Source organism: Oreochromis aureus, linkage group 18 (genome assembly GCF_013358895.1).
Source record: "Oreochromis aureus strain Israel breed Guangdong linkage group 18, ZZ_aureus, whole genome shotgun sequence".
In the NCBI taxonomy this organism is placed as follows: Eukaryota; Metazoa; Chordata; class Actinopteri; order Cichliformes; family Cichlidae; genus Oreochromis; species Oreochromis aureus.
The window spans coordinates 11,431,342-11,444,886 of record NC_052959.1 but is presented as its reverse complement, the minus strand read 5'-3'; the positions used below and the strand labels follow the sequence as shown (position 1 = coordinate 11,444,886).

Sequence of the window (13,545 nt, the reverse complement as noted above, 5' to 3'; positions counted from 1 at the left end):
GGGCCACACTCCATACCAGTTGGTGGCGGTAATGCACCTAGAAGTTTTTTGCCCACTGCCATAAAAACAGAAGAAGAATAAGGAGTGGAACAGGAGACAGGTAACTCAAAATGCAGAGAAAACACAATTAATGTGGCATTTACAAAGAAGTGAGCGAACAATATAAATCTAATGTGTGCACCATTAGACATGTCTTTGTCTATGATTGGCTTATGATTGAAAATTTACTTATACAGTAATAATGTCAGTCTGTCTCACGATTCAGATCACTAAATTTTGACTATCTGTCGATGGATATTGTAAGTACAGAAAACTAAATAGCATTGTTTTTATATTTTGTTATAGAAGAATGAGGTTGTTACAAAATCCAAGCAAAGTTTTAATTATTTTTATATGCACATAATTATTTGGACAGCGGCAGCTTCTGACCTATTTATGCTGGCAGCCCAGCTTGCCAGGATTCATTTTGCAAAGTGAAGAACAAAAGCCTAGCACACTGAGAGCAACAGGGCATGCAGTGGGTCTGAAAAACAGAAGCAACAATGCTTCTAGGGTACCAGGTTCTAAAACACACAAAGAAGACCTTCAATGCTCTCATGGATACAATGTGCCAACTGTCTGAGATGCCAGATAATACTTTGGTCAGCCTGTCTGGCGTTGCACTTCCACTGTCACTGCTGTGTAACACAAATGTGCTTTATAAGTTGAAAGGTGGTGTGTGCACTCACTGAACACTTTATTAAGTACACATGGCCAGTATTGGTTTGTATTACTACTAGCCCTCCGCTATTACAACTGCCTTATTTGTTTCTGGCATAGATTCAACAAGGTGCTAGAAAAATTTTGGCCCATAGTAAAATGACAAAGTTACACAAATTAACTGTGAATCTTTGAGCAGCACTTTCATGATGTGACTCTCCCGTTCCACCACATCCCAAAGGGGCTCTCTTATACTGATTTCTGGTGACTTTGGAGACCATACAGTACAGTGTGAATACAGTGAACTCATTGTCATGTTCAAGAAACCAATTTGACATGATTTAATGTCATGGTGTGTCATTTCGCTGGAAGCAACCATCAGACAACCATCATGGACATGGTCAGCGATAATATTCGAGGAGCCAATAGAAAATATCTCCCCCACTCCTTGCAGCTCAACCACCAGCCTGAACCATCGATACTTCATGTTTTCACGTTTACATCAAATTCTGACACTACCATCTAAATTTTGCAGAAGAAATTGAGACTCGCCAGACCAGGCAGCATTTTTCCAATCTTGTTGTCCACTTTTGGTGAAAATTGCAGTTTCCTCAGTTCTTTGCTGATAAGAGTGTCACTCAGTCTCTTGTGCTGCTTTAACCCTTCTGCTTTAAGGTTTGATGCGTTGAGCATTTAGAGATAGACTACTACATAACTTTGAGCTGAAAGGACGGGAAAAGTAACTCAAACACACATTTCAACCAAACACTCTGGCTATTCTCTGACCTCTGACAAAGCATTTTCACCCAGAGAATTACCATTCACTGGATATTCTCTTTTGTTTTTTGGATTGGTGGGCATTCTTTGTAAACCCTAGAGATGTGTGGTGACGTCAAAAAATCCCAGTAGATCAGCCCATCTGGCACCACCAACCATGCCACGTTCAAAGTCACTTGTATCACCTCTCTTCCCCATTCTGATGCTCTGTTTTAACTTCAGCAGCACATCTTGACCATATCTACATTGTCTTAATGAGCAGTGAAAGAGGTGTACCCATTAAGTTGTTACAAACATGCTCTAGCCTCGTCCCAGACACACGAGCTGCTCACCTCAGCGCACTTCAAGTTGTTCAGACATTACAGATTGTATCAGACATGTGAAGTCAGTCCGACTTTACATTTCTGTGTATCCTGTGAGAACTTTGAACGTCTGCTTTCTCCTTACTCCCTAGAACTGCTGTGTCTTCACAAAACACTCAGAATAGCTGTAGCTTATCCCGGAGACAGACACCCCTACAGAGATATGAGGGCATGAAGTATAAGGTGATAAGGCTGAGCACAAAGAGTTTCACCTTTTCCACTACTGCAAGATAACAGGTTTAAAATCATGGTGTTATTCCTCAGACCCGATGTGTCTAAAGAATATGCTATTCACCTTTAAACATTTAATGTTCCAGCATGATTCATTAAATATATAATTATTTCAATGAGCTCAGCACACAGATAGCTCTGACAGAGTAATTTCCTTCATGAGTGTGGGGCTGCAGCTACTGGTTATCCCCTGTCTTTGCTAGTGCTGAGTAATGATCCACATGCTGGTTAGGGATGGATGGAGGAGCCCTGTTTCCTGCTGGCCTGTCAGAGAAATGTGACAGCGTCTAGTGTGCAGGGACAAACTGGAGAGTGTAGCCTGCAGCTCTCAATCACTCCAGGGGCTGGCAGAGACACCCATAGGGAGCTGTCTGTCTTCTCTTTCATTTATCTCTTTCTGTTTTCACCCTTTTATGTTTCCTCGATTTCTAGATCCCTACCTTACTTTGTCGCTTTTCCCGCGTCTCCCTCATTTGTGACCTTCCTTTCATATCGGACTTGTCAGCATCTGTCGTTTGCTCGCAGATTTTACACAAACACATGGATCTTCTCAAACAATTTCTCCTCGAGCTCGTTTTCGTTGCTTCACGCTGTCTGCATCAATATCCAACCTAATCCAGAGCGTGGCAGAGACTCAGCATGTACTTTTAGCACACATATGCGACCCCCCCCCCCCTCCTCCCGCCACACACACACAATTAAACAGACTGGCACCCACGTGCTGAAACTTACAAACACTCACCCAATTAATATTATAATACACTATTCCATTTTAGAGTATATAAGCCTTCAAGACTACAACACAGGAGAGTGAGGATTTTCTATTTGATTTGAGCTGGATGGAGAATGAAGCAAAGAGGGAGAAATGCAAGACGAAGAGTTGCCGTCATTTAAACTGTTCTGCACTGAGGCTTTTCAATTTCATTATAAGTCTCAATTTCAAAAAGCCTGAATGCTACGTGCTATTCAGCCTAAAATTGAGCTGTTGGTTGGCTGGACAGGCAGCCCCCACCCATGGCTCCTCTGTGGGGTCATCAGGGGATGACAATGGTCCAGCGTGCCTTTCTGCTGTTTAGTCTGGGTGAAGAGAAACATATGAAAAGCAAAGGGGCTCGGGTAGCTGGCTAAGCGGGTGAGAGTATTTTAGAATTGGTTGAGTGCTCTGAGGTTTTGGAAAGCAATGTGAGGACTCTTGGTGTAAAATCTGTGAAGGACTCTTGAGTTATACAAAGGGGAATCCAGAGTTAGATTTTAGTATGTTTAAGTTGTCTGCTATTTTTATGGTGCATATTTTCTGTTTTTATTATCACACTCTGGTTTATTTTTTAGCACTAAAAAAGTCCTTCTCTGATACACACTAGCTCATAGTTTACTCTGAAAATATAGATTTTTAACCCATATGAACAAAACATGTAGGCCATGTCTTTTTAAAAAAAAAATTATTTCTTCTTCTTGCTTCTGTTTTTGAACTTGAGCATTTTTTTCTTTAAATGAGTTTACAACAGCAAGTGAAACACTAAACACTACCCTAGCAAGTTCAAGGTCTCATGTCTTATAGAACAGCTACAACATGATGGTCATTTTGTTCTGTTCAGTCCAGAACATGAGATGAGCAGGATATACTGGATGTGCCTAATTTTGTACCTGCCAAGAAGAGCTTTTATAATGTTTTTGTATTTAAATTTTTTGCTTTTAATTCACTTTCAGTTCATTCACAGAGTGCGTTTTTTCTTTTTCTTTCAGTTTAGTTTTGTGTTTGAAAATATTTAGATTTAGTTTATTTTTTCTCTTATTAATTTCAGCCCCAATTTTAACCCCTCTAATTATTATTGCATGTCAAAGGGAAGATATATGAAAATCAGTACAGATATTACAATAAAAACACAGAACTTACTTTACACCGATTCATTTTTATTTTTTCTTAAGTCTTTTTTTGTATTTTTAGTTTTAAGGTTAGTTTTAATGAACTATAATAACCTTCCTATGAAGTTCCTAATGTGGGAGTATGGCATTCCGAAGTGCAGCATTCATTTGTACTGCATGATTGGGCTGATCATTTAATTTACCTTCACTGGAGGTGAATATTTGCTTCTTAACAAGTCACACCCGTGTGCGGTTTGGGACAGAACACTCCTGCAAATCAGGTTTGATCAGGCAGCAGAAGCAGGAAATCGCTTTAACCCATATGAACAAAACATGTAGGCCATGTCTTTTTAAAAAAAAATTATTTCTTCTTCTTGCTTCTGTTTTTGAACTTGAGCATTTTTTTCTTTAAATGAGTTTACAACAGCAAGTGGATCATACTTTCACTTAAAATAGCCAGCCGGTCCTTGGTTGGTCCGTGACCATAATGAGATTTTTAAACAAAAAAATCTTCAAAACACTTTTATGGCATGAACAAGTTCCTGCTTCCGTATGGAGGAAGTCTTTCATGGAGTGCCAAGCAAGCTCCAACCAGTGACTCTGGAGTTTTTACCCAGTTGATGCCCTCTGATGTAATTTAGGCTGAAGCAGTAGTGTGCTTTAGGTCGATGTCCTGGAAGAAACTATGATTCTGGCCATAATGTTCCCTGATACTGGGTGCAGCAACTTGCTTCATAATTGTCTGCTCAGAATACAGTCTGTCTGTGATTCCCTTACAGTGACCACAGGACCTGCACCTTGTCTGAAAACCATTCCTCAGACATGGAGCTTGATTTGACAACAAAGTGGTTTTTCCATCGGAAATGAGACCGTGCATAGTATTCCAAGGGTCACAGTGGTTTCTTTAGTGAAGGTAGAAGATTAGTACCATATTTCCCCTGATTCTATCCACTAAAGAGCATTCTGAAGCTTTGCCTCCTTATTGTGCTTCTCTAACATTGGAAAGAATTGGGTCTTTTTATACTTCCAGCCAAGCTTTCTTCAGGCATGACAAATACCACTTGTACAGTCAACTGGTGTTGGTCATGCTGTCAGCCAGGACATCACTGTGGAAGTCCAAAAAACAAAACATTATCAACACAGCAATAAACAGGCTGGTTATGTAGTGTGTCATAGAACTGATACTGTATGTATGTACCGAATATAGTGATTTACTTTGTTGCTTATTTTTGCAGTTTCCTTAGTTTCAACGGTCGGTGTTGTCTTTCCGTCTTGTGCTGGTGTACAGTTTACAGTGACAGTTTAATTCCCAGGCTTGCAAAATACCTTTAAATCTCTGGCGCCAATTCTCCATTTGCCTCATGAGCTGAATCTGTCGGGAGTTCTTCTTGCTGATGTTCATCATCTCTGCTCCAACGTGTCAACACACAGGTGTTTAGACAGTAGGAGCCCGACTCTGTGTATTTATAGTTCGAGGATGCCAATGGGCGATCGCAAATAAATGTTTGTTGCTGGCTAATTGTTCCTACAGGTAGTCTGACCAATGAGCAGTGCTCACACCTAGTGAGAACTGCAAATTAACAGATAACTAGAGAGGGGGAATCTGTACAACGTCTTTTCTTTTTTGCATTTTTTTCCTGCTAAATCATTGCAAGTTTTTACAAACCAAGGCCAAAACGTCCAGCATCAAAGGTAAGCAGATGCTCAGCCATAACTTGTGAGTTATGTAAAGTATGTTGTAGGCTAAAAATGTTGTGGCTTAAAGTGTTGACATCACTAAACACTACCCTAGCAAGTTCAAGGTCTCATGTCTTATAGAACAGCTACAACATGATGGTCATTTTGTTCTGTTCAGTCCAGAACATGAGATGAGCAGGATATACTGGGTGTGCCTAATTTTGTACCTGCCAAGAAGAGCTTTTATAATGTTTTTGTATTTAATTTTTTTTGCTTTTAATTCACTTTCAGTTCATTCACAGAGTGCGTTTTTTCTTTTTCTTTCAGTTTAGTTTTGTGTTTGAAAATATTTAGATTTAGTTTATTTTTTCTCTTATTAATTTCAGCCCCAATTTTAACCCCTCTAATTATTATTGCATGTCAAAGGGAAGATATATGAAAATCAGTACAGATATTACAATAAAAACACAGAACTTACTTTACACCGATTCATTTTTATTTTTTCTTAAGTCTTTTTTTGTATTTTTAGTTTTAAGGTTAGTTTTAATGAACTATAATAACCGAAGCGCAGCATTCATTTGTACTGCATGATTGGGCTGATCATTTAATTTACCTTTACTGGAGGTGAATATTTGCTTCTTAAGAAGTCACACCCGTGTGCGGTTTGGGACAGAACACTCCTGCAAATCAGGTTTGATCAGGCAGCAGAAGCAGGAAATCGCGGAGCAGGTGGGCGTTGACAGCGCTTTTAGACTGGAAAGTGTGCCCGTCACATGCTTTCAGCAGGGTCCATATTAATGCTAATGACCCGTTTTAAACCAGTAGTTTAGTAAAAGATCTGCAACGAGAGGCTGCGTTCACTGAGCGTCCGACACGTGAATGACAATGGTAAGCGAGAGAGAGCGCTTGGATTGCGCGGCGCTGCGCTGCTGCATTTCTTACTTTTTAAACGTATTTTAAAAAAAAATAAAAATAAATAAATTTGACAGAAATGAATGAAAATGTTTGCATGGAGCGGTCCGGGTGATTTGCAGTGGGATGACTGCAAGGTCAGAGTGACTAATTTAGATTTTTCAAAACTTGCTCAACAGTTTGTAGTGACTGTAGTTAATCTGTTGGAAATATTTCAACATGAAATGCTATCAAAATTTTCAGCCATGCAACTGCGTGAAAGGGGCGTGTTTATGGTGGAAAGTAGATACCACCAGGAGAAGGGAGAGAGGACTACACTGGCCGGGTGGCACTCTATCAGGCTGGTTTATTAGTTTAGTCTGTTCAAGTAAGCATACTAACGCGCACTGATTTATAGACGCACTCAAAACACGAGGATGACTGTCAGGAAAAAAAGCCATCTTATACCTGTGAAACGCTTGAGTCAAAATACATCTGTGTTGGACGCCCTTTTTACTGTACATTCTCACAGAAATCCACAAGCGATGCTTGAAGTAGTGGTCTTCAGTGAGTCTCCGTGATATAATTTTTTTTGTCAGCTTTTATAGTTTGCCATCCATATTTGCATATCAAGCATCTCAGGAAGTTTGACTGAGACTAAAAATAACCCGGGATCAGCAAGAAGTGAAACTTCAGTGTTATTTACCTCCCACACAAAAGTTGGAAATTATCTCTTGAGAATGAGTGACATCATGTTTATAACATTTAAAACCAAAGGAATAAGGATATTTTGCAGTTGCTCGCCAGTTACTATGACAATCCCAAGCATTTAAAGGAAAGACAGGCTTTTCTGCTTTGGATCTTAATGCTAGTAAAAGGACTTTATTGATGCATTGGTAATGACTTTTGAAATATTTATTAGAATTTAATAAAATGGCTTTCTAAATACAGACTGCTTATGGTTGAGATCGATCCAGCTGTATTTTGCGGGATGATTCAGCTCTGCTGTTTCTCTGCTGACGCAGTCTGTACATATCTTTGGTTCACAATCGGTGATATTTTTGACATTTGCGTCTCAAGAATTTAGAGTATTGTGGAAAAAGTCCCTTTCTGCTTCTCCATGAAGCTTGTCTTTGGGTGGAAGCATGACATGCTCTAAAACCTCCTGGTTGAGCGCCTGTGTTGACTTTGGCCTGGATAAAACACAGTGGACCAACTGCCAGCAGACAACATGGCCCTCAACATCATCAGACTGCAGAAACTTTACACTGGGTTTTAAAACACCCTGAATATTTACTCGACTCCACTCTTCCACTAAACTCCAGGACCTTGATTTCCAGATAAAGTGCAACATAGCACAGAGGTGCTGTGGTTAGCGCTTTTGCCTCACAGCATGGATGTGCTGGGTTTGAATCCACTGGCTGGATTGGGATGTTCTATGTGTACTACTAATAATTTGAGACACTGGATTTCTGATGGGCTATAATTATTAATCATTTAAAATTTATTTACAAAAAATTACTTTTTTGAGATGCCCTATTGTTTTGGGTTATGTTGACTGCTTCAAGGGTTTCCTGAAGCAGAGGAAGCCAGAGGAAGGCATAATTTGTGTGAAATCTTTTCAAACTTCACTTGACACTAAAATAAATCCATATTTGGGGATTCTAATCCTCAATGTCAATAAGATGCAAACTGTTAGAATTAATTTAAATTAATTCAAAAGACCCTTTTATCCAAGAAGCATCTGCGGGGAAAGTTAGATTAGGAAAATTCAGCTCCTCCTGTTCTAATTATATCCTCTTCCATCATGTTTGGTAGGACTGCCATATCAGCATCTAATTCTGCAGTCTTTCCTGTCATTCAAACGTAAAGTTCACTCACTTCAGTCTTCACAAGTGTACAGGGGTCCTAATGGCACAGATTAAAAAGCAATTTAATACAGGAAAGGGGATTAGAAACACTATGGGCTGCACTTATCCTTAACCTTTAGTCCTGTTCTCATGGAGCCACAATATGTGCAAGACGATAGCATCACAGGACCAGAGTTAGTAAATTTCCATTAGGGCTGCCCTTCTGTATTCCCACCAGCACATTTAAAGGCATTAGGCATGCTTTGTCAAGGCTGATAAAAAAGGGCCAGCAGTGCTATCGCACACCCCCGACTTGTTTCGGAAAAAGCACTGTTCCATGTGAAGTTTTCATAACCCATTATGATAATCGGCCCAAGTCTCTGAAGGGCAAGGGATAGACCGGCAGATAGATGCTTCTGGGGTGACTGCTCTATAGTCTCTGCATGGATTGAACATTTTCTGTCTGCGTTGCCGGGGCAGAAACTCATTCCTATCTACCAAGAACAGCAGAAGTGATATAGGACTCAGTAAAAGAGGAGGCGCGTCTCATAGCATCGGGTTAGAAGGTGATTTTAAAAGCGAAAGAGAAAAAAATGAGTCCCCATCCCCCTTATAATGAAGAAAATACTGTTGTCAGTGGTGAAAACTTAATATTTATATGCTTGCGTCATCCTTTGTTCTTCAGCTTTCCTGTAAGCTTGCTGTGCCTTCAACATGAAACGCAATAAACACTTTATACTGTTTTGTTAAATTAGTGAGAAGCTGGGATGCCTGAATTAAGGAGATCCGTGTTATTTTTTTCTTCTTCTTCTTCTCCTCTTTTGGGCAGCTAGCTGCTCATCTCTGCAGGGGAAAAATGTTTGTCTGACAGGAAACAGGGCCATGCTGCACATTAATCATTTATATCTAAATTTGTGCTGCGCAAAGATTCAATTTTCTGCACTTTGTAGGGTCCAATATTGGTTATATGGTTTTATTTATACATCAAAAACCCTTTCATTCATTATTAATTTATTTTTGAGCCATGCAGTTTGGATGGCATTTCTTGAAGGGAAGCTAATATGTATGGGAAAAGCTCCACAAAAAGAGGGCACCAAATGTTTAACAGCAAAAATCATGCTTTTACTACCCACAAAAACAGGCTGTTCTTAATGAAGAGCTGTAACTTGGTTAGAAGCTATCAATTTGTTACTCAAGGAAAAACCCTCCATATGTGGGACTTTGAAACCAGAACTATTGCTATTTTGATTCATGCTGTACGCTTGGACACATGTCCTGCTAAGCACTAAATTTGTCTCCTTTTATAACCAATATTGTTTTGCAAGATCCTCTCGTCTCTGTGCCCTCTCCAGAGCTGCAGTGATGTAACTCCCACATCAATGCTCTATTTAAAGTCTAAACCTGTGCGTCTCTTCAACCTGCTGTCGGTTTTTACACCCTTAATTTTTTTTTAAATTAAAGTTGTGGTAGTATTATGCTAATTCCTTTGCTTCCTGTTCACAGGCCACTACTGAGCAGAAGAAGCTGAGCCATGCTGGATCCAAGCCCTCCCTCTCTGAGAGCTGTGGCCGACTCCCTCAGATAGCCATGAACACCTGCAAGTACAATGGCGGAGTGGTGAGACCACTAGTGGGCAGCCTGGCGTCCTCGTCGCGCCGCAACCTCGCGGAGCTCGACTCGGAGACGCAACCCTTGCAGACGCTGCACAGCTCTGGCCTGGAGGTGGTGGTGTCCAAGGGCAACGGCGGCGAAGACCCCAGCAAGGCATCCAACGAGAGCTTGGTCAGGGAGGGCAGTGGGCGGGGCAGTGGGCGGGCTCCCCAGAAGAAGAACAGGGACATTGGCTACAAGCTCGGCCACCGGAGGGCGTTGTTTGAGAAGCGGAAACGGTTAAGCGATTACGCTCTCATCTTTGGGATGTTTGGGATTGTTGTCATGGTGACAGAGACGGAACTGTCATGGGGGGTTTACACTAAGGTAGGTTGTGCGTGTGTGTGTCTGTGTGTGTGTGTGATGCATGAGTGGGAGCCCTGTGTGTTGTCACTTCTATTGTTATGTTTGAGTTGTGTGGGGTTGGCAGCTGTCAGTTTCATGAAGAGTGATTATTAGCACAGACACTGACGTACAGTATGCAACAAAGCAACTGGGAGTATTGCTTCAATAGAAATAAAAAGAAGTGTCATGTGATCTGCACAATGACTAATAGACTATTTATTCTATTAAAAGATATTGTCTTTTTGGAACTTGTTTTGTCTTTTTTGGGGTTTTTTTGCTGGTAGGTCTATTTTTGTCACTACTTAAAAGTTTTACTTATTGGCATTAGATTGGCACGTACCCAAAGGACTGATTCCATTGCTATTGCCATTACTGGCAGAAGGAAACTGGGATAGTGGAGCAAAGTGGACAACGAGAGCCATAAAGATTCAGACAAAGGGAGATAAAGACACGTAGAAATGAAGAGGTCGGCAAGTGAGAATAAAAGGTTGGAATGAAGTTCCAGGTTTTTCAAACTGCATCAGTTTGTAGGAGTGGCGATGACGCAGCACACTCTAGAGACAAGAGGGACTATTGAGCGAGGACATTGGCGAGGCAGTGTGTTTTCAGGGTCACTGTGGTGACCAAGCTACCACCCCTTGGCCCGTCATTGTCCATCAGTGTCAAACAGTCAACCCTAGCGTGTCATATTTGGGGGAAGAATATCATTCACTTAGTGCGGCACAACTCCCACCACATTATTTATTAGGCTGTTTACTGTGGAGCTGACACTGCAGCAATATGATAGGTCACAGAGCTGTTTTCTTTCTTCTGTGGTGTCAGTAAAAACAAAGTAGGATAGAAGACCTAGTGTTTGAAAATTTAAGTGCAGGGTCTGGGAACTGTTCTTAAGCCTTGAGTTTTGAGCTGTCACAAGCTAGGGGTGGATCTGACTGAGAAGCTGACGAATGCATGCCATAATACTACTTTCATACTACCATGCACCTAAACACAAAGCACTCTTCCTGACACAACCCCAAGGGGACAGAGAAGCCCCCAGGTTTCTCCGGCTGGAAGTGAGCTACTGACCTTTAGGATGCCAAGCAAATCTGTATATCACTACAGAGCCATCCCACTTATTTAAACTTCTTTATTTAAAAAAGAAAACACAAAAAACACTTACAACAGTGACATTTCTGTAAATAAAAGCAACAAAAGTACAGAGCAGAAAATGTTAACATTATGTTTTGCTGACAGGCACAGACTGAGACTTTAGGATGATTGCTGAGTGAGCTGCTAAAGTTTACTATGAGGTATAATGTTTGTTACATTACATTAGCTTGAACATTCATTCAACATAACATTAGCCACTGCAAACTTTTAGCATGTGTATCACAGCTGATCTCCAGGATAACATAATGAGAACGACCCTTTGGAGGTTGTTAATATGAACTGAAACTTAACTGACTTGAATTCTTTGAAAAAATGTGGATGTCAGTCTTTTAAGGGCTTCACTAAAGTGGAAAAAGCTCGTTTGCATGTTGCTTTTGTAAATCACTTAGCCTATCACCTCCCGGTCATTCTCCTCAAATGCAAAGTACTTCCATACCCGAGTCATACTCTCTGCAAGATAGACAAGGACGCTGGAAGGCCCCCTGTCAGTTCTATAAGAATTGCAGCTTTGGCATACACGTTGCCTATATTACTAAAACAAAACAAGCACTTTTGCAGTTTTTAGAATGTTGGTATTATCTGGTCACATAATCTGAGGATGCTGCATGCTCATATGATCGCATATCCTGCTTTATTGTCCATTTTCTTTTAATCCTCGTGTACAAAATGATGACTTAAATTCTTAAGAAAGTGCTCAACAAAGTTCCAGTTCAAAAAATATTTTTTCTTGTACTTTTTTTTTTTTTTAAGTCAATTTGACTTCTTTCTACAAACAGTGGACTTGCCCCCTACTGGCCTTAGAAGTAATTCTGGTTTAAGGGGCTACTGCTTTTTCTTTGTTGATCTTTTACAGTCAGTCAGAAATGAGCTTATAGTAAATAAACTTCTTTCCAAACAAGACTTTTTTTCACTGTCAGCAAAACGAGAGGAGTGCAGCATGCCTTTGTGAAAATTTTAAAGCTGAAAATGCATAATGAATCATTAATTATTCATATGATGCGCTTATCTTAATGGGTATTTTTACTTTATGTATGCAGGATTGGAGTGTGCTAACTGTCACGGTAATTATTATGGTCAATTAGAAGTTTTTTAATATTTTGTGAATGACATACTGAAATTCTTTACAAAACATACATTTTTTCCTTTCAAAAGGGATTTTGTTTTTGCCTGAACTGGAACTCTGTGTGTGCATTTTAATTGTGTTCTTTCTTTCATATGTGTGTGAGGAAGGGTTTGTGTCTCTAAAATATAGTAAGTTGGTGGGGTAATCTATAGGATGATTTATGGGGTTTTAGGAAAGTCAATAGATTTGTCTGTGACTGTTACTGAGTTTTGTTCAGTCCATTCATCATACTGACCTCAGCTGAAATGGAAATGACCTAATGTCTCTGAGCAGCACCGCAGCCTTCCCACATCAGACAGGTAGCATGTGCTGTGGCTGGTCCATTTTTCCATCTCACGTCCCGTCACGGAGCAGACGCTCGCGGCTCAGCAAAGGTTTTCTGAGCCCTGAAGGAGGGAACATGTAAAGAGGCAGTGAGCACTGGGACTTAAAAATCCTTGAACCTCTGGCACGTGGATTAATTGGTTTACTCTGTATTATTTCATCAGGGACTTTCAAAACAATTTCAGACATTAGAATGTCTTGAGAACATGTCGCCAACCTGAGGGGCAAAGCAATCTAGTTGATGGCTAAAAATAATTCTGTAATATGGACCACCAAAGGACAACATATATTGAGAAGCAAGGACTGTCATCTCACTGGCAATTATGAATGATATTTCCACTTGGTTTTTTTAATCGTTTGTCGTCAGTGTTGTTATTGTAATAACAACACTATGATCATTAGCCTGCTGCAGAGCAGCATTTTTACACCATGGTTGTTAAATTGATTTATCAGTTGGCATTTTACCAACATAGAGGGTGGGGGGGGGGGGGATTTGAGTAGCACAGGTTCTCATTTTCTAGATCTACGGCCCCCATGTACAAACGCATACACACATACAAAGAGCTTTCCTGCGTGAGCATCCAGCCAGCCTATTTATCAC

At 40.4% G+C, this 13,545-nt stretch overlaps 1 protein-coding gene across 5 annotated transcripts in view; it reads left to right on the top strand.

Annotated features, from left to right (window-relative positions):
- kcnn1a (potassium intermediate/small conductance calcium-activated channel, subfamily N, member 1a) overlaps window positions 1-13,545 on the top strand; it is a 60,924-nt gene that overhangs the window by 20,581 nt on the left and 26,798 nt on the right. For 3 of the 5 annotated variants that reach the window (XM_031731979.2, XM_039602827.1, XM_031731986.2), the window contains exon 2: window positions 9,854-10,327. In XM_031731979.2, coding sequence (XP_031587839.1) covers window positions 9,938-10,327 — 390 coding nt within the window. In that variant the 5' untranslated portion in view covers window positions 9,854-9,937. Of the gene's footprint in view, window positions 1-6,329; window positions 6,498-9,701; window positions 9,754-9,853; window positions 10,328-13,545 lie in introns of those variants that run through there. The other 2 variants (XM_031731970.2, XM_039602826.1) reach the window with 2 other exon arrangements.